The sequence below is a fragment of the Lynx canadensis genome, chromosome X (genome assembly GCF_007474595.2).
Source record: "Lynx canadensis isolate LIC74 chromosome X, mLynCan4.pri.v2, whole genome shotgun sequence".
Lineage (NCBI taxonomy): Eukaryota > Metazoa > Chordata > Mammalia > Carnivora > Felidae > Lynx > Lynx canadensis.
Window position 1 is genome coordinate 12526817 of NC_044321.2, and position 22420 is coordinate 12549236.

Below are 22420 nucleotides of genomic sequence, written 5' to 3' on the forward strand. Positions count from 1 at the left end.
ACTTCTATCTACCTTTGGGGGGCGGGAGGGGGGGGGACACAATTCAACTCATAATAGAAAGTAACCCAGAGAAGGGATTCAAAGCAACGTTGCAAAGATCATAAAGCCCTCAAAGCTGCTTTGCAAAGTAACATTTGCAGAGTCTGAAAGCAAGAATACAAATGAGGTTCACATTGCAGAAGTCTAATGATAAGAGAGTTTACAAACCAAGCTATAGCAATAGCCTAGCCCATGTTCCCAGCCAACACCCCACAGCCTGGGGGCCACCATTCCTCCGGGCGGGCTAAAGTTGCTGAGGCTTCCTCCAGTAGCCAGCCCTACTGTCTGTGTGTCTAAATGACAGAATAGTTCTTGTGGGGTCAGGCACAATGAAAACCAGTCCCAGGTCTAACTGGATCTGCCCCAAATCAACCAGGTCAAGTTCCCCAAGAAGCCCGTGAAGGCACTTTATCAACTCAAGATTTTCAGGCACTAAGAACTTCTCAAAACTACACCAGCTGAGCAGAAGGGAAGGAGGGAACACAGTTATCTGGTAATCCCATTTGCTTAATTACCCACTTAGGAGTGATTTAGGATGGTCAACTTGAAACAAAAGCAGCCACTCTTTCTCTGGTTTCCTGGGGCAGAAGTAGGGCTTTCCTGACACACTCACCCACACATAATACATTTACAGATTCCCAGTCTATCATCATCTTCTCTGGTCAAAGTGGTAAGATGGGGGGCGGGGGGGGGGCGGTTTGCGGGACTTGCTTTCTGGCCTGGAGAGCCTGGGTCAGCCAGTGCATCTCTCTCCCATAATTCCCAATAACATAATTTAGTTGTCATACTTTTTTAAATGATTTTAAAACTTTAAAAACTCATAAAACTTTTTAAACTCTAAAATTTTATGAGTTAAAAAAAATTGTGAAAGTCATTGCCTTTTATTATTTGTGATGTGCTGGGGTCCTCTAAGGTTAAGGGCCCAGAGCAGGAGCACCCCCAGCCCAACAATGCCCTGATCTAAGGGCAGCACTGATGCCAGGTTGTGATGCATTTGTTTAATAGAACTCACATTCCATTATAAGCCCTGGAGGGAGGTACAATTCCTACAACAGTCCCCACTGTGCGGAAAAGGCAGCCCACACTCATCTCACCACTAGGGGACGAGGTGGTTACTGAGGCAAGTCTGATCCCACTCACTGAACCACCACTGGCCAATCCACCAGGCTCTTCAGAGAAAGAGAATGGCAAGACACCTGTTCCACTTGAAACACTTCAGTGGGGGCAGGAAAGTTCAGAGAGCCAGCACAAAGAAGGTGTGAGCAGTTTTGAGATCCCAATATTGGAAAGAAATCCAGGCTCAAAGTGACAAGACCAGGATGAGCCATACCCTACCTCGCTTAACCCTATGAACTGGCCAAGGCATTTAAACTCTCTGAGCCTCAATTTCCTCTTCTGTAAAATGGGAATAATACATCATAATGTCTATGCAGTATATTTATACAGGGTTGCTCTCAGGATCGGATGTCCAAGTGTAAACTAGAAATATTAGGTTTATTAGAAACTATTGCTTCTGCTCATACACCATCCACTGTGTTTGCTGGGTAATGACATTTTGTGGCTGTCATTAAACAGAACTCCCTCCAAAGAGTTAGAGGGTTTTTTGTTTTTTTTTTTTTTTAGTTTTTTAAAGTTTATTTATTTTTGAGAGAGACAGAGACAGCTTGGGTTGGGGAGGAGTGGAGGGATAGGGAGCAAGAAAATCCCAAGCAGCCTCCACACCACCAGCATAGAGCCTGACATGGGGCTCAAACTCACGAAACCAAAACCGTGAGATCATGACCTGAACTGAAAGCAAGAGCCAGATGCCTAACTGACTGAGCCACCCAGGTGCCCCAAAGAGTTAGAGTCTTAGAATGGCTTACCCTCTAAGCCTAATAAATTCAAACTTATATGATAATAATAATAATATTGTTATATAATCAATTAGTTAATATTTTATATAAATACTGAAATAGTAATAAAACAAAGGGGTGCCTGTGGCTCAGTCGGTTAAGTGCCTGACTTTGGTTCAGATCATGAGCTCATGGTTTGTGGGTTTGAGCTCCGCATTAGGCTCCACGCTGACAGCAACAGCACGGAGCCTGCTTGGGATTCTCTCTCTCTACCTCTGTCTCTGCCCCTCCCATGCTCTCTCTCTCTCTCAAAATAAATAAACTTTAATTAATAATAATAACAATAAAACAAGGGCAAGTTTTACCTTCAGCATAGTGGGTAATGATTTATAGGACATAAATAAAGGGAGAAGTGCTGTGAAAATTCACGATATAAATGTAATACCTCTTCTATGCTGATGTCTACAGTTCAATCATCAGAGTTTTTCCTTTGAATTAAGCACTGCCCCTCTTCCTATGTCCCACTTTAAAAGTCAATAACCTTAAAAAGAATAACATATAAATTTGCTAACATGTCAATACAAACATGCTTATCATATGGTGTACTTTCCTAATAGGATATGACAAGCCCAAAAGGTCTCTAGGCCCAGGAAAGGAGTAGGAAGTTGGAGAAATGAGTTCAGGAACAGAAAGCAGGATGGTGGGACAGGTTCAAAGATAAACCAAAGGCAAACTGAAAGTCCCTTCCAAGACAATTCCTACCAACCTCAGATTTCACAACCTCATAACCTGGCCCAGTCTCAGGACAAAAAAAAAAAAAAAAAAAAAAATTGCAGACACACATCTAGCATACAGATATTAAGATTAAAGGAGAAATGAAAAAATATGATATAAATAGGTAACTCTTAAAAAGTAGGCATCACAATGTGAGCATTGTAGCCTTTCAGAAGGCTAATAATTTCTCACAAAAAAATTGAGACATCTTCTTGAAGTTTATCTGAAAGAAAAGTCTTTCCAGTTATAATAATCTTACAAAGTAGCAGGGCTGAAAAGGTTTTCTGGCTTTATTAGTGAAAACAGATCTGTCTTTAAGTGGCACAAGCCATGTCCTCTCTCATCTCACATCACTCCAGAACAAGCAGAAAAAAACAAATCTGTACCTGATAACTTCTAAAAACATAAAGAAAATCAAAAGAAAGAAATGTCAGCGTAGTTGCCAGAAGTCCTTTACAGAGTAGTTCTTCTTAGAAATGACAAACAGGAAGAAAGTTACTGTCATCTGACAAACATTGGCTGAGACCAGACACAAATGAAACTCCTGCTCCTCCCGAAAGGTATGTATCACCTGTAGTGCCCTCAGCCACATGAGTCTGTGGAAGACTGACTGCACCAATTCTCCATGTGTCTCTGTCTCCATGACTTTGCCATGTGATTCTGTCGTTCATCTCACTAAAGACACAGGGTCTATTTCCTCACCCCTTCAATCTGATGTCACCCATGCACTTTGTCCAGTAGGTGAGGCCTAGACCACAAAAGGCCTTGCACGTTACCACTTGCCCTCTCATATACCTCTGAAATTGCCACAAAAACATGCCCAGGATGGCCTGCTGGAGGATGAAAGACATATGGAACAGAGCCACAGTCAATGTGGCTGAGGTCAGCCTAACTCAGCCAATAGCCAGCTGACCCCCAGATAAAAGAGCAAGCCCACCAAAGACTGTCAGACACATGAGTGAGCCAAGCCATGATCAGGCAAAACCAGCCTATAGGAACCTACAGGCAGCCAAGCCCCAGAGGTGTGAGCCCAGCAGAGAGCAGCAGAGCCGCCTAGCTAACCACCCCAGGTGCACCAGCAATAGATCTTCTTGTTATTTAAGACTAAGGCTTTGTGGTTGTTTATCATGCAGCTTTACCGGGGCAATAGGTAACTGGTACCAAGTGCGAGTTTTGGGGCTCCACTCTTGTGCTTGGAATATCTGGAAAGCCAAAGACAGCTTTATTATACCTGACTACTCAACAGTTTCGTGGGGCAGCCAACCAATGCACTTCCTGCAGCATTTTCCCTTTCTTCCCTAAAGGATGCAAACATATGGGTAACTCTGTGGTAACCTTCCTTGACATCTTTCATCAGAGGACCAGTCCTAACCACATGAATCATGAAGATACTGAAAGAATAAGGAAAGCATATGCCTATTAAAGATACTTGGTAGTAGCAGAGGATGGTCTATGTAAAAATTTATAATAAAACATGCACATACGCATGGAAAAGGACCTCAAAGGTTACGTACTGAAGATCCAAAAAGGTTTTTTCCTACGAGGATAGGTGAGATTATGGGTTAATGTTCTTTTGCTTGTCCATGATTCCTGACTTTCCTGAACTGAACATGAATGTATTTGTAATTTCCAAAAGAGAGAAACATAAAACATGAAAGAAACAGTAAAACTTTCAAAGAAAGTAAGAGCAAACATTTAAGTTTATTTTCAGGGGTTGAGCAGGTTATCATTTGTAGTTAAGTCAATTATTCATAACTGTTGGATGAAAATTAATTAGCTGAAATTTAAAAAGCAGAAATCAGGAGACAATTCTGAAAACAACAAAATCGCTTGCAGACATATAAATAGTTGCCAGGTGCATGCAAATTTGTAATGCTTTTTGTAAAAAGGACAAGATACAAGCATTTTCTAATAAACTTTTGCCTAGAGCAGGGTCAACAAATTTTTTCTATAAAGAGCCTGATGATAAATATTTGAGGCTTTGCAAGCCAGACTGTCTCTGCTACAACTACTCTGCCATTGTAGCACAAGAGTAGCCATAGACAATCTGTGAATAAATGGACATGAATATGTTTCAGTAAAACTTTATTTATAATAGCAGGTGGCAGGCCACATTTGGCCTATGGCCATAGTGTGCCTTCCTCTGGACTAGACAAATTGGTGCCAAAGCAACAACAGCTTATGATCGCATTGGCAATAACTTACTTATGCCAGAGTGATGACGTGTTTTCTGCACCTGACAGTTTCTCTATACCTTTGCCTGCTGTCAAATCCTTTTCCTTCTTTATGTCTCATCCTCCTCTTCAAGAACCCTGAGCTGCTTACCTTAGAAGTATGTTCTAACCACCTGTTTACTTGTACTTCTCCTCCATTAGGCTAACAGCAAGATTATGTCCTAATCACTTTTATATCCCCAGAGCCTTGGGGAGAGCCTGAACCATAATAGATTCTCAACAAATGAATGTGAAGTGAGTGATTATGCAAAACACAATAATGTCAAGAGGCGACAAGCCACAGACTGGGAGAAAATATTTGCAAATGACATCTCTGATAAAGGACTATTATCCAAAATATACAAAGAACTCTTAAAACCCAACAATAAGAATATGAACAACCCAACTAAAAAATGGGCAAGGTATCTGCACAAACACCTCAGCAAAGAAGACCAGAGAGGCAAATAAGCATATGAAAAGACGCTCAATGTCATATGTCATCAGGGACATGCAAATTAAAACAACAGTAGGATATCACACACACCTATCAGAATGGCCAAAATCTAGAACACTGACAATACCAAATACTGGCAAGGATGTGGAGCAACAGGAACTCTCATTCAGTGCTGGGATATTGCAAAATGGGACAGCTACTTTGGAAGATAATTTGGCAGTTCCATACAAAACTACACATGCTCTTTTATACCATCCTGCAATTGTGTCCCTTAGTATTATTTACCCAAAGTAATTAAAAACATATGTCTACACAAAAACCTACCTACAGGTATCTATAGCAGCTTTATTTATAATTGCCAAAACATAGAAGCAACCAAGATGTCTTTCAGTAGGTAAGTAGATAAACTGTCATATATCCAGACAAAGGAGTATTAATTCATGCTAAAAAAAAAAAAAATCTATCAAGCTATGAAAAGACATGGAAGAAACTTAAATGCATACTACTAAGTGAAGGAAGCAAGTCTAAAAAAACAACATACTGTACGATTCTGACGACATGACATTCTGAAAAAGGCAAAAACTATGGAGACAGTAAAAAAATTAGTGGTTACCAGGAGTTAGGGGCAAGGGGGAGAGATGAATAGGTAGAGCACAGAGGATTTTTAGGGCAGTAAAAACACTCTATGTGATATTATAATGATGGATACATGTCATTTCATATTTGTCAAAATCCCTAAAATGCACAACACCAAGAGTGAACCCTAATGTATACTATGGACTTCAGGTGATAATGATGTGTCAATGTAGGTCATTTATTATAACAAATTGCCCAGCAACAGGTGAACTTGAGCCCTGCTTTGGGTGAGCACAAGCCCCACTTTGGGTGAGCCCTGCTTCTCTCTCTCTCTCTCTCTCTCTCTCTCTGCCCCTTGTTCACTTGCGCCCTCTCTCTCTCTCTCTCTCTCTCTCTCTCTCTCTCTCTCTCTCAACAACAACAACAACAGCAACAACAACCAACAACAACAACAAATACACCACTCTGGTGGGGAATGTTGATAGTGGAGGGAGCTAGGCATGTGTGGGGCAGGGAGTGTTTGAGAAATCTCTGTACTTTCTGCTCAATTTTGCTGCAAACCTAAAAGTGCTCTAAAACATTAAGTCTACACACACACACACACACACACACACACACACACTCACATCATTATTGTAAATGCTCACTCAGCCTTTTCTACAGCCTTTAGGAGACATTAAAAGCTAATTACCTGATCAGGCAATGGTTTCACAGATCTGACATCAAAAGCACAAGTGGCAAAAGAAAAAATAAATAGAACGTCATCAAAATTAAAAACTTTTTTGCCACAAATGTTACCATCAAGAAAGTAAAAAACAACCCACAAAATGGGAGAATATTTTTTATAAATCATGTATCTAATGAGGGACTGGCATCTAGAATATGTAAAGAACTTTTATAATGCAGTAATAAAAAGACAAATATACTGATTTTAAATGGGCAAAGGATTTAAATAGACATTTCTCCAAAGATGTACAAATATATATTTCTTAGTGCAGTAATAATAATTATGATTATAATACTATTCATTTTATGTTTAAAAAGCAATTATTAAAATCTTTCAAATAATTAAATAGGGAAAGAGATTGGCAATAAAACATTCTATTAAGAGAGAGTTCATTAGGTAGATACATTTAGGAAAAACCTTTTATCCCCACCAATGTTGTACAATTTCTTTTATTTATTTTTAACCATCAGTTTGTTCTCTTTAGTTAAGAGTCTATTTCTTGGTTTGTCTCTCTTTTTTTTCCCTTTGCTCGTTTGTTGTGTTTCTTAAATTCCACACGAGTGAAATCATATATTATTTGTCTTTCTCTGACTGACTTATTTCACTTAGCATTATATCCTCTAGATCCATCCATGTTGTTGCAAATGGCAAGATTTCATTCTTTTTATGGGCTGAGTTATATTCCATTATATTTATGTATATGTGTATATATGTGTATGTATACGTGTGTGTGTGTATACATATATCTCCATCCCACTTCTTCTTTATCCATTCATCTATTGGCAGATATTTGGGTTGCTTCCTTATCTTGGCTATGGTAAATAGTGCTGCAATAAACACAGGGGTGCATATATCTTTTTGAATTAGTGTTTCATATTTTGGGGGTAAGTACCCAGTAGTGGAATTACTGGATCCTATGGTAATTCTGTTTTTAATTTTTTGAGGAACCTCCATGTTTTCCACAGTGGCTAAACCACTTTGAATTCCCACCAACCATGCACAAAGACTCCTTTTTCTCCACATACTCACCAACACTTGTTTCTTGTAATATTGTACAATTTTAATAATTATATATAATTCTAATTTCTGTAAAGTGTTTCAGTGTACACTCAGTCATAACATTAAGCAAAATACGCTTTAAGGATGCACCAAAAGGCCTTGCCCATCCCTTACCCCAAATTCCCCTTTTGGTGCATCCTGGATTCATCTCAGACCACCACCACCAAACTTCTGGGAGCTGCCTGAGCTGAGCCAGAGTAGGACAACATGTACTAAATAAAGCTTAGAGGAATCAACTCTGAGCGGTAGTCACCTACTTACGATTTTGAATGTTTTAAAAATACTTGAAATAAAAGTTATCGTTGTAATCTTTTTTGGACATTTTCAATCCTTTTTGGACTAAGACAGGTATTTAAATGTATAAAAATAAACCGCATTTCTATGTTTTAAATTGTATATACATATTTTTTAAGTGTTAAAAACGACATTGCCGGGGCGCCCGGGTGGCTCAATAGGTTAAGCGTCCGACTTCAGCTCAAGTCATGATCTCGTGGTTCGTGAGTTCAAGCCCTGCATCGGGCTTGCTGCTGTCAGCACAGAGCCTGCTTCAGATCCTGTGTCTCCCTCTCTCTCTGCCACCTTACTAAGTGCGTGTGTGTGTGTGTGTGAGCACGCAGGCGTGCGCTCTCTCGCTCTCTCTCTCTCTCTCGCTCTCTCTCTCAAAAATAAACATTTAAAAAAAAGAAAAGCAAACAGAATTTTTTTTTAATGGCAATGTCAACTTTTCTTACCCACTTCATTGGTTGTGAGTTCTTTAAAAAGAAAACAAAACCACAGGTCCAAAATGGCATCACTTAGGCCAAGTCACCAAACCAACGCCTAGTATCTAACCTAATTACACTTGCAACCTCCTACAGAAATGTAGTCTTAACTGGTCACGAATTTTCTGGTAAACACCAATGAGACAATTTGTCACATGGTCCTCTCCATCTCCCAAAGGAAGATGAGATAATCCACCCCCTAAAACCCCACTGTCCCCAAATGAAGGTGACCTCACCTGAAATAATTCTTTTTTCTATTTATGATTTCCCTGTCTTGCCTCTAGAAACCTTTCCCTTTTTGGAGCCCTTTGGAGCTCCCCTCTCCTTGCTACACAGGATGCTACCCAATTCATGAATCATTTAATAAAGACAATTACATCTTCACATTTACTCTGTTGAATTTCATTCTTTAACAGTTCTGTTTCACAACAGACATCCACTAATTAATTTTTGACGATCTTCATAGCAAAGTAAACAGGCAAAGAATTGCAAAAAGAGCACTCCATTGTTTTTTGCAAGTCTGTCTCCAGAGTCTTTTTATTTAAACAGAAAAAGAATGCATTTCCTTTAAAAGAATAGTACTTTTGTTAATCAAAAATAGGGGATGAAAAAGTCATACTAGATCCAGTGAACCAACAGCCAGGCTTTGTTTCCAGCTAATTAAAAAGTAGAAAAGAGGGGCGCCTGGGTGGCGCAGTCGGTTAAGCGTCCGACTTCAGCCAGGTCACGATCTCGCGGTCCGTGAGTTCGAGCCCCGCGTCGGGCTCTGGGCTGATGGCTCAGAGCCTGGAGCATGTTTCCGATTCTGTGTCTCCCTCTCTCTCTGCCCCTCCCCCGTTCATGCTCTGCCTCTCTCTGTCCCAAAAAATAAATAAACGTTGAAAAAAAAAAAAAAAAAAAAAAAAAAATTTAAAAAGTAGAAAAGAACCTGGTTTCCATTCCATTATAATTGTGTTCCTTTTAACAACAGTGTGATAAGCTAAGGAATTATGACAAAATGCAATTACTTAATCTAATATTTTCAATAATTCCAATTGTGTTTGATTCTATTCTATACGTTTCCTAAAATACTTGCATTACTCTCAGGGCACCTGGGTGGCTCAATTGGTTAAACGTCCAACTTTTGATTTCAGCTCAGGTCATGATCTCACAGGTCATGAGTTCGAGCCCCACATCGGGCTCCTCATTGACCACACGGAGCCTGCTTGGGATCCTCTCTCTCTGCCCCTCCCCTGCTCCTGCGCGCTCGCTCGCTCTCTCTCTCTCTCTCTCAAAATAAATAAATAAAACTTTTAAAAAATATATCTGCATTACTCTCAACATTTTTACCTTATTATCAGGACCTTCGTAATTCCTTTTTTTTTAATGTTTATTTCTGAGAGAGAGATAGAGAGAGAGAGAGCGTGAGTGGGGCAGAGAGAAAGGGAGACACAAAATCTGAAGCAGGCTCCAGGCTCTGAGCTGTCAGCACAGAGCCCGACACAGGGCTCAAAATCGTGAATTGCGAGATCACGACCTGAGCCAAAGTCTAACGCTCAACCGACTGAGCCACCCAGGTGCCCCAAGACCTTCATAATTCCTAACGCATTGTTTTCTGGAATTTCACAAAAAAAAAATGTGTATGCATTTAACATTTCCAGCTGACCCCGCCAGGATTATTTAATTCTACAGGGGTACACACCTTTGACTGACTATGGTTCCAGTGACTAGGCTATTTTACAACTCTGTAAGTTTAGAAGTTAATTTGTAGAAAACTATCAGTAATGCAAATAACTGCCATTGATTGAAATGCAAATTAATTTTGTTGGGTAGAACTATAATTAATTTCTGCCCTATAGAAAGGATGACCTCAAATATTATATTTTATAGCATATAGAACAGCACTGTCATATATACATACATATAGTACCTATAAAAGACATATATATGTCATAATGCCATATATAAATATATAGATATATCACATGCCACATATGTAATATCACATTTCTTTTTTTTTTTTTTAATTTTTTTAACGTTTATTTATTTTTGAGACAGAGAGAGACAGAGCATGAACAGGGGAGGGGCAGAGAGAGGAAGACAAAGAATCTGAAACAGGCTCCAGGCTCTGAGCAGTCAGCACAGAGCCCGATGCAGGGCTCAAACTCACGGACCATGAGATCATGACCTGAGCCAAAGTCGGACGCTTAACCGACCAAGCCACCCAGGCGCCCCATGTAATTTTACATTTCTTAGCACCATGTTAAAAAAGGTAAAAATTTAAGAGATGAAATTCATTTAAATAATAGATTTTAACTTAATATATCCAAAATATTGTCATTTCAACAAGTAATCAACTTTTAATTTTTTTTTTTCAACATTTATTTATTTTTGGGACAGAGAGAGACAGAGCATGAACGGGGGAGGGGCAGAGAGAGAGGGAGACACAGAATCGGAAACAGGCTCCAGGCTCCGAGCCATCAGCCCAGAGCCTGACGCGGGGCTCGAACTCACGGACCGCGAGATCGTGACCTGGCTGAAGTCGGACGCTTAACCGACTGCGCCACCCAGGCGCCCCTCAACAAGTAATCAACTTTTAAAATATTGAGATGTTTTATATTCTTTTTTTGTACACTAAATCTCCAAAATTCAATATGTACTTTACATTTACAGCACATCTCAAATCATATTGGCCATAATTCAGTGCTCAATAGCCACATATGATTAGTGGCTACCATACTGGATGGTGCAGCTGTATAGTCTTTATTTGTTTGCATCGGTCTGGATGGTTCAACCACTACATCTGCTCATGCAAGTATTTGCCAGAACATTTTTGGTGTTAATCCTAGATATTTCTTCAGCACCTACTATATGCCTGGGTGTTCACTATTTACTAGGACAGGTATATAACTGCGTAATGGATGTCCCCTGCCATCAAAGAATAAGATGAGATAAGACATATAATCCTTATAAATTTAGAAAACAAGACATCAAATAAATAAATTCTTAAATTCAGTGGACAACACATAAATGAATAATCAATACAGATAGGCATAGTCAAGGAGAAGGGAAGAAAGGAGCCAAGGATATTCAAAGCTTAATAAACAGGATGAGGAAGGAAAGGTGTAAGTTAGAGCTTAGACAAAACAGAAAGTCACTGGCCTGATTTTATCAGACTCTATTTATTTGGTTCAGATCATGGTTTTCATAATATATGGTTGCTCTTTGGTAAATAAAATAAAATAGCTTTAGAATGAAAATAGATCTTGTATTTGATATGTTATATGATCTCAACCCTGTTCTAAAAATGCACTTTGAATTTTTTTTTTAATGTTTATTTATTTTTGAGAAAGAGAGAGAGAGAGAGTGTGTGAGCAGGGGAGGGGCAGAGAAAGAGAGAGAGACACAGAATCCAAAGCAGGCTCCAGGCTCTGAGCTGTCAGCACAGAGCCCGAAGCAGGGCTGGAACTCAGGGACTGTGAGATCATGACCTGAGGCAAAGTTGGATGCTTAACCGACTGAACCACCCAGGCGCCCCTACAAACGCACTTTAAAAGACAGGAAGAAAACACTCAAAAATGGCCCCTAGATAACTGGATTGATTATGGTAGGGTAGAGGATGATCCTGGCTTCTTTGAAGTTATATCCTTCATTTTTTCAATAATCATGTAATATTTTTATAGTTAGAAAAAATATATACTGTTTATAGTATGTAAAGAAGTTGCACTTACCTGATGGCTCCAGAAACAAGATTGTACTAAAAGGCATGTCTAACAATTCCCGTATGATCTCTTGATGTCTTAAAAACTAAAACAGGAGTCCAGGGCTTTTCATATCACATATTCCAGAACCACTGGCTATTGGAGTGATAAACTTTCATCCATTTTCATCCATTTTCCATGAATTTCATCTTACAACTGTGAGAAGAATCAAGTATTAAAAAAAAGAGAGTCAAGTATTACTCAAGTTAATGACTACCTAGGGTTGATTTTACTTTTGGAAAAGCAGCTTGCTAAAGGTGACTGCCTCATTGTTAAGTAAGGTTCATGGCTAATGGTTTTGACAAGTAAAGCTGTTCAAATGCCCAAGGTGGCTCACTTGATCACACATCCTCTGCTGGCCATGCAATTGATGGGAATTTTAAACACAGCTTTCATCTTTGACCTTTGTCTTTATGATTTAGTTCATAGAGCGAACTATTGTCATATCTTCCAGTTAACTTGACCAAATAGCTCTTGAAGAATAATTGGATCCTTTACCTTGCGCTTTGCCCACCCTACTTCTAGCACAATCATTAAGCATGTCTTATCCTTATTTGCTTTTGATATTTACTAATTACTATTAACCACTGCCCTTTGTCTACTTCATTCTCTCATTCTGATTCTTTCCACCTACTCAGCTATTTCTTGTCCTTCCCACATATTCTTCTGCTTTAGCCCAGTAGTTCCAAGTTGACTTCTTGAAATAAGCCTGGCACACTTTCAAAATGCTAGAACGTTTAGTAGATTTATAATGAGATGCTGTTTAAGTGTGGTAACTCCTTATCAATCAGTAAAGTTAACAATTTTTACTGATCAACCACTGTATTTTTGGATTTATGGAACTATTATAGGGAATTTTTTAAGCAAGTGTGGACCTAAAGAAGTCCTAAATAGCTTGCTTTTACTCATGCAGTCAAGCAGTGAGAAAAAAAAGTGTGAATTATAGCATAAGAATATATTTGAGTTCACTACATTGCTCTTTATGCTAATGAAAACAGTGAAAACAACCTAAATATCTAATAAGGAAATTGAGGGGAATTATATATATATCTAATCAGTGAAATATCATGCAGTTATTTGAATACTAATTGTGATGTCATTTGAGCAAATAGTTACCAGGAATAGCCTTTTAACATTACTTGCTTTTACATATATGATCCCACTCACTTTCCTGTCTCTGGATCGTTAATGATCCTTTGTGACCTGTATGAGATACTTTTTCTCTCCTCTCCCTGCCCCAAACCAATCTCCATGACTTCAAATCCAAATGCTACACGTTTACCAACAAACATTTATTTAACAAGCACTTGTTGTGTACCTTGCCCGTTGGCACCTGCCCTCGTGGGGCTCAGGGTCAAATAATCACACAAGTAAGTATATGATTACAAATGGAATGAGGACTGTCAAGTAAATAGTTATAAAAGAGAGTAATCCAGGGACAGCTTCCCTGTAGAAGTGACACCTGAGCTGGAATCAAAAATACAAGATGAAGCACTGGGCGGGGGGGGGGGGGGGGGGGGGCGGGGGCGGGCAACGTGTGCTATGACCCTGTTACAGAAAATGCATGGTTTTTTCAGAGAATTGAAAAAAGGCCAGTTTGGCTGCGACACAGGGAAATGATGAGAAAGTACTTTGAGAAGAGGTGGAGAGGTAAGATTGTGACTATGTAAGACTGGAGTTTTTAACATAGGACAGTGGAAATCACTGAAGAATTTTAAGGTCAAGACATGGAGGGGTGATGTGATCCAACTTGCATTTTGAAAAGATGATAATGGCTTCAGTGTGGAGCCTGGATTGGAAAGAGACCAGGGTGGACACAGGGAGAACAATTAGGAGTCTACCACACTGGTCTGGGTGAGAGTTCTAGCTTGACCTGGGGAGCTGGCTGTAGAAACAGAGAAAAAGGACACAGATCTAAGAGGTATTTAAATGATACAGTTAGTAAGGCTTGATGACAGACCACAATAAAGAATAAAGGAAAGAAGTGGCTGGGATGACTCCTAGGTTTCTGTCTTGTGGAATCAAATGGACAGTGGTGTCATTCATTACAAGATAAGGTTGAGAACTGGTGATCATGAGTTTGGTTAAGTATGACCACCCCATCATGGACTTATAGGTAATTACTGAAGTGCGCAGTGATAAATCAATTGTTGGTTGTAGTAGTCATGTGATCAATTTACAGAACATTTCCTTCATCAAGAAACTCGTAAGTTGTGGTGAGAGGGCAGGGGGGACTTCAGAAGCCATTTGAGGAGAAAATTATTCATACCCCTAAAAATCTGTGTCAAAAGCATTAGGGTCATTAGATTAACTCAACTACAAGAGGTTGTCAACAGGTTCCCATGTAAATAATCTGTTTATTTCTCTGCATTCATAGCCTTCTCTTCCCACTGCTGGCCCCACTTAACTATCATTCAGAAACAAGGTCTAATCAGTATGGCTGGAGAATCTATGGAAGGCTTCATGAAATAAGAAGGCCCTGAGAGGGGTCTTGAAGAATGGGAAAACCTTCGGCAGAACAGGTATAAGAAGAAGAGTCAAGCACATTAGTGCTAAGCAATGGAGCTGAGAAGTAGTATGAGGTCCAGAAGATGCTGAACTGGCCATAATAATAGGTTCAGCTGGGAGGAAGTGCAAGGTACAGTGTGGGGAGCCACATTAAAAAGGTTCTTAAATGTTTGATGCACGAGTTTAAATGTTATTCTGCAGTTGGTCACGAATCCGTGGTGCAATCCTCAATTGGATGGAAGGGGAAAAGGAAGAGAACAGAATATCAGCATCATAGATGGAACTCCTCCAAACTAATTATGGTCTCCCATTCTACAGTTGAGAACCATTGCTATAAGACAACAGCACTCAGATACACCCTTAAAGGCAGAGAAAAGCTCCACTGGGATTTAACAGAAGCAAAGTGGTAACTATAAGAAAGCAACACTCACTCTTTAGCTTCGTATTCACCTCTTTGTTATTCAATTTTGACAGCCTCAGGACTCCCCCACCCCCCCACCCCCCCCCCACCCCCCCCACCCCCCCACCCCCCCACCCCCCCCCCCCCCCCCGGCCAACATACTTTTCTCCTTCATTCTCTTTAGCTGAACAACAACTCAGAAAATCTTTTTCTTTGTATTTCCATGGCTCAGTGGAGACAGATTGACATTTTCCAAAATTACATTAGAAACTACTAGGAGAAATAAAACAAGAAGATAAGAATAGCACAAAATGAGTCAAAATTTCCCAAATAAAGATTTGGGGTCCAAAGTTCCCTAAGATAGGTAAGGTCATCAAAGCAGTGAGCCTGAGAGGTTCTGCTGTTCAAGAAGCATCTTCCAACCAGGAACCCCAATCTCTACATAAAAGGATGCAACTACATGGAGCTTACAACTTTTACTAAAAGCCTCTTTCCTCTCCAATTTTCAGGCAACCCAAAATTCCCAGGAGCTTTTTCCCTGTCCTACCTGAGAAGCCACTCTCTCATCCATGCTGTCTAGTCCCACTATCCTTCCCCCTTGACTATTTATCCTTTCCACAAACCAACACACACATCACTTCCTTAAATATCACAAAGTCTGTGCTACAAACCACTATACCAATACACTTCAGTCTCCCTCTCATTCTCATTCTGTCTCTCTCTCTCCTTTCCCTTTTCAACCTGCACTTTTTTTTTTTGAAAACTCTGTTGCAAGAAAGAAAAGACCAAAAGCTGTGAATGTCATACTTTCACCTGAGAGTCACTCTTTCCAGTTCTTCATCTGACTCTAAGCTATGTGGTCACCAAGCTCTGCCTACTCTTCAGCACCCAGGAAAAAATGCCAATGTTCACAAATCCAACCTTATTCTTTTTCAAACCTCCCTTATCTGCTTGAGGCTTATGGCCAAGCTCCACATCCCTGATGGAAGTACATACTACTTCACACATGAAGAAGGGCAGTGGTGACTGGAACCTCGAACACACAGTGAATGATACAGGTCATGTCCCCAAAGCCACCTGCTCTGCCACCCCTGAAATAACCCGCTCAACATAGTCTTCCTCCTCTCCTCCCAGCACTTCTACCATGTACGTGGAAAAGATATTATCATAGAATTCCACAACATAACAATTCCTTAACTTTAGGAATTAGCTGAAAGAAAGCTGGCAAACATTGAGAAGAAGGAAATAAGAGAGAAACTTAGGTAACTTGGTGGCAAAGGTCTGTTCAGAAAAGGCCCTCTAAATTTTTATGAACTTCCCTTCAGTGGACTTTTTCAGCAAAACGTATTAGAAAGTTATAGGAACTACAATGTCATCAGGAACTCTTAGTATTCACCTGGAAGTGAGGACAAAGTAGAGTGTCCTGCAGAAGACTGTAGTACTTGCAGCCAAGTTGAAAAGGGAACTCAACTCTTGTGGTGGATCATTTCCAAAGATGACCACCAAAAATCCCCTCCATCCCTGAACACACATACCACTCCTCACATCAAGAGGTGGAGCGTACTTTCCCCTGGACCGGTTTTATAACTTGCTTGGGTCAGCAGAATGACACAAAAGTGACATTCTAGTACTCCTAAGAACTACAAGAACTTCAAGGCCTTAAGAAGAGTTATAGTTTCTGCTTTTGTGTTTTTGGGAATCACCTGACAGGTTAAAAAAGCTCAAGCTAAATCACTAAATAAGAAGAGAGAGGCCTGGCCAGCCCCCAACCATTCCAGCTGAGGCCAGACATGTATTTGATACCATGTTAGACCTTCTCACCCCAGCTGAGCTCCCAGCTGAATGCAGCCAGCACCACATCTAGAAGAACTGCCTAGTGGAGCCCAGCCCACTCACAGAAACCATCAGAAACAGGAAGTTGTGGGGCACCCACAGGCTCAGTCGGTTAAGCATCCAACTCTTGATCTCAGCTCGGGTCATGATCTCACGATTCATGAGTTCAAGCCCCTGTCAGGCTCTGTCTCTGCCCTTTTGTGCTCATGTGCATTCGCTAGCCCTCTGTCAAAAGAAATAAATAAACTTAAACAAAATAAATTTAAAAAAAAATAAGAAGTTGTTATTGTCTTAAGCCACTAAGTTTTGAGGGAGTTTGTTACACCGTAATACAGATAACTGGGATCTGTTTAACAATTCAACCCATCTCAAAGTTATCAACAAATCTAGATCCCAGATAACCTCTTAATTTGTCCAATTTTTATGTATGAACGGTCCTTTTGTTACTTGAGTCTTCTATATTGATCTCAACCATGAATTCCAGACAGTTCTGATTTCAAATATTATATCCCATAGTTCCCATAAGAATAGTTGAAGTTATTAGGGCTTAGAGTTCAGAAACTCTGGCCACTTTATCTATATTATTTCCTTAATATAGTTAATGTTCTAACTTCCTCTTTGATTCTGAAGATACTCTGCATTTTGTTATTGGCCCGAATTTTAAATTTTACTTTCAAAATGTCCAGCGTCTGTATTTGCTGTGATAGTTTCCCTTTGAATGTGTTTTGCAGGTTTATTCATGCTTTTCAAATGTAAATTCAATGTGAGAGCAATGTGTATTCAGACAATAGTATTCATCAGATGTCACCACTGAAATGAAAGGATTTTCAAAATATTCAGCTCTAATCCTTCTCTTCCTTACTCTACAGAATCTGAGACTTAATCAGTGCCAGTGACTTCAATTAGCATATGTAAAATGATGACTCACAAAGCTAGACTTCCCCTTTGGACTTCTCTCCTGAGATTCAGATATAGTTCCAAATGCCCACCAGCTATCTCCACTTGGATGCTCCACAGGCTTTGAAACCTCAGTAGCTCCAAATGAAATTCACTGACCCTCAAAACTTACTCCTTTTTTTTTTTTTTTTAATGTTTATTTATTTTGAGAGAGAGCACAAGCAGGGGAGGGGCAGAGAGGCAGGAGGCAGGGGGGGTGGGTAGAGAATGAATCTCAACTCGGCTCTGCACTATCAGCCCAGAGCCCAACACGGGCTCGAACTCAAAACACCAGACCATGACCTAAGCCAAAATCATGAGTCAGACGTTTAAACGACTAAGCCACCCTGGTGCCCCAAAACTTATTCTTCCTTAATCCTTCAGTCACTGAAAGACACCAACATTCTTCCAGAAATCTGGTATATGGGTCTCCCCACCAGACCAAGAGCCCTAAGTCCCATTCATCTCCGTATCTCCAAATCCTAGCACAGGACCTAGTATATTATAGCACTTGCTAAGCATTTTTTTCAATTAATAATTAAATAAAAACTGGTTCATTATGGTTCTGGTTACCCCAATAAGAAAGATTGGCCCTTGTCTGACCCAACTAAATGTGTCAATACTTTCAGCACCATCTAGTTGTGTCCAAGGCAAGACTTTGTGAAGGACCTTATCACCACCAGCATAAAGAGTGAAAACGAAGTGAGCCACCATAGGCCACATATGCTTGGGAAAATCTTAGCCTCAATATGCCCATGATGTACAGCCTTTTTTACCAGGACTAACAAAGTTCATTTGAACAGGTTACATGATGGACCCACTGCCTCAATTCCCAAGCCCCTAGTGGACTGGCACTCTGGTCTAAGCAAAGCATATCACCTTCCTAATTACAGGAATGAGAGACCTTTTCCTGGTCATTCATGCTGCCATGTCCCCAATGTATTCTTGTGCTTCACAGCTTCACAATATCAAATGGCTCTACCTTTTGAAAAACAAGCTTTTAACTTGATTCTGTTTCTGGCTGAAAATTTGAGCCAGTTCCAAGAATTCAATGTCAACTCAGTTCAAATCTATGGTTTCTTTCTTTTTTCTTTAAGTTTATTTATTTATTTGGGGGGGGGGGGCTTGCAGAGAGAGGAGAGAGAGAATCCCAAGTAGGCTGTATGCTGACGGTATGAAGCCCGATGTGGGGCTCAATCCCACGAACAGTGAGATCATGACCTGAGTTGAAATCAAGAGTCGGACACTCAACCATCTAGGCCACCCAGGGGCCCCAAATCTATGGTTTCTTTTTTATTTTTTTTTTTAACATTTATTTTTGAGAGAAAGAGAGAGACAGAGCACAAGCAGGGGAGGGGCAGAGAGACAGGAAGACACAGAATCCGAAGCAGGCTCCAGGCTCTGAGCTGTCAGCACAGAGCCCAATGTGGGGCTCAAACTCACGAACCACAAGATCATGACCTGAGCTGAAGTCGGACACTTAACCAACTGAGCCACCCAGGCACCCCATCTTTAAGGCACTGTGTTGTAGACATTAAGTGCTCTTTGTTGTTGGGTCATGTATACAAACCCAAATCCAGCCTGGCTCATTATGTCCCCCTTTCTCTCTGTGTAGCTCTGTAAGTCCAACCTGCTTCAAAGCCAAACCACTCTGGGTCATACGCATTTTGAGTATGTCTTTGTAGCCTAAATGTCTTTCATTCTCTTGGTACAGTCATGAGTGACAGCTTTGTGGTCAATGTATTTTTTTTAATGTTTATTTATTTTTGAGAGAGTGACACAGAGTGCAAGCGGTGGAGGGATAGAGAGAGAGGGAGACACAATGCAAAGCAGGCTCCAGGCTCTGAGCTGTCAGCACAGAGCCCGACAGGGGGCTTGAAATCACAAACTGAGATCATGACCTGAGCCTAAGTTGGACTCTTAACTGACTGAGCCACCCAGGTGCCCCTGTAGTCAATATTTTTAAGATTTATGTCTATGATAACTGCTTTTATATTTCAGATTAATTTATAGCATCTTAATAAGTTATTTGATCTGGCAATTTCTTTGTGAAATCTAGCACATCCTCACATATGCGTGAGATATCTGCTGGGTTTATAATTCTAGACTCTTAAAAGTAACTCTATTTTTCATTCAAATACGTTTGCTTTTCTGGAGTTTTGGGTGATTATAATGGGTTCATTCAAAATATTCATTCTTGCTTTTCCATGCTGATAGTGCTCTCAAAACATGGTGAACATTCCTAAAACCTGCTGGACTCTCTGTAAGAAGTGTGGCAAGTACCAACAACACAAAGTGACACAATACAAGAAGGGCAATGATTCTCTGTATGCCCAGAGAAAGCAGCATTATGACAGGAAGCAGAATGGCTACAGTGAGCGGATTAAGCCGATTTTCTGGAAAAAAAAAAAAAAAACAACAAAGAGGGTTATGCTGAGGATTGACTGTATTGAACCCAACTACAGATGTATGAAAATGCTGGCTATTAAAAGACTCAAGCATTTGGAATTGAGAGGACATAAGAAAAGAAAGGGCCACATGATCTATTTCTAAGCTTCATATTTCACTTTATTATGAAGACAATAAGATCTTGAGGTTATGTTCAAACCAAAATAAAAAAAAATACTCTTTATTAAAACAGCACTTCCCATTTTTATAAAATTTGAATAAAAAAAGGAAATTTAATCTCCTTGAAAACAATGTTGGCATTAAAATTCATTATATTCATTTACATAATTATGGGGAAAACTCAGCAAAAACTACCAATCTATTTAACATCTTGAGTTTGATGAAGCACATTAGAACATGAAACACAATACATTGGAACATGAATACACAGTCAAAAGACAGGTCCTTTCATTACCAGACTGTTAGACAACTTCTATAACAAATCTTATCACCCTCTCCTCATCCTTTGCCTTTCCATACGTAGTCTACAAAACTATGCAATTGTAAACTGAACTAAACACATTAGCAGTTTACATGAGAATGGGTAAAGCTCAAGTATCAGCAAATAACAACTGAGTTTAGCAAATGTTTCCATTAAATTTTAAAAGTAATCTTTAGATCTATAAATTTAATGCACTTCCTATCAAAATCCCAACTGCCTTTTTTTTTTGCAGAAGTTAACAAACTGATACTAAAATTCATAAACCATAATAACCAAAACAATCTGGATAAAAAGAACAAATCTGGAGAATTCACACTTCCCAATTTCAAAATTTACTGCAAAGTTATAATAATCAGGACAGAACTGGCATATGGAGATAGATAGATAGATAGATAGATAGATAAATAGATAGGTAGATAGATAATGTTTTTAATGTTTATTTATTCTGAAGGGGAGAGGAGGTACAGAGAGAGAGGGACAAAGGATCCAAAGCAGGTTCTGTGCTGACAGCAGAGAGCCCAATGTGGGGCTCGAACTCACAAACCATGAGATCATGACCCGAGCCTAAGTTGGACACCTAACTGACTGAGCCACACAGGTGCCACATGGTCAAGTGATTTTTTACAAGAAATAGCAAGACAATTCAGTGGAGAAAGATAGTCTTCTCAACAACTGGTGCTGGGACAACATGCAAAAGAGTGATGCTGGATCCCTACACTCTATGGAAAATTAACTTAAAATGGATCATAGACCTAAATGTAAAAGCTAAACCTTCAAAACACTTAGAAGCAATCATAAGAATACATCTTCATGCCCTCTGGTTAGGAATGATTTCTCAGATAGAACACCAAAAACACAAGGGACAAAAGAAAAAATAAATCAGACATCATCAAGATTAAAAATTGTGTACTTTAAAGGACACCATCGGGGCGCCTGGGTGGCGCAGTCGGTTAAGCGTCCGACTTTAACCAGGTCACGATCTCGCGGTCTGTGAGTTCGAGCCCCGCGTCGGGCTCTGGGCTGATGATGGCTCAGAGCCTGGAGCCTGTTTCCGATTCTGTGTCTCCCTCTCTCTCTGCCCCTCCCCCGTTCATGCTTTGTCTCTCTCTGTCCCAAAAATAAATAAACGTTGAAAAAAAAAAATTAAAAAAAAAAAAAAAAGGACACCATCAAAATAGCAAAAAGACAACCCACAAAATAAAACATTTGGAAAAGACGTATCTGACTGGTATCCAGAATATGTAAAAAAACTCTTACTACTCGATAATAAAAAGACTAATAACTAAAAACATGGGCAAAGGATTTGAATAGACATTTTTCCAAAAAAGAAGATATACAAATGACCAATAAACACATGACAAGATGCTCAAGATCATTAGTCATCAGGGAAATACAAATCAAAACCACTATGAGATATCACTTCATACCACAAGGATAGCTAAAATCAAAAAGATGGACAATAACAAGTGGTGTAAAGGATATGGAAAAAATTGGAACCCTCATACACTGCTGATGTTAATATAAAATGCTTAATATAAAATACTTATTCTTCAAAAAGCTAAAAATTGTATTGTCATATGATCCAGAAATTTTACTCCAAGGTATATTTCCAAGAGAAATGAAAACATAAGTCCACATAAAAACTTGCACACAAATGTTCACAGCCCTATATCAA

General features: G+C 39.7%; 1 protein-coding gene across 1 annotated transcript; it reads left to right on the forward strand.

Moving 5' to 3' along the window:
• Nucleotides 1-20084: 20084 nt before the first annotated feature.
• Nucleotides 20085-20408, forward strand: LOC115507855 (60S ribosomal protein L36a-like). The gene has a single exon (XM_030306373.1). It carries the CDS (start codon nucleotides 20085-20087, stop codon nucleotides 20406-20408), a length of 324 nt encoding a protein of 107 aa, XP_030162233.1.
• Nucleotides 20409-22420: the final 2012 nt, after the last annotated feature.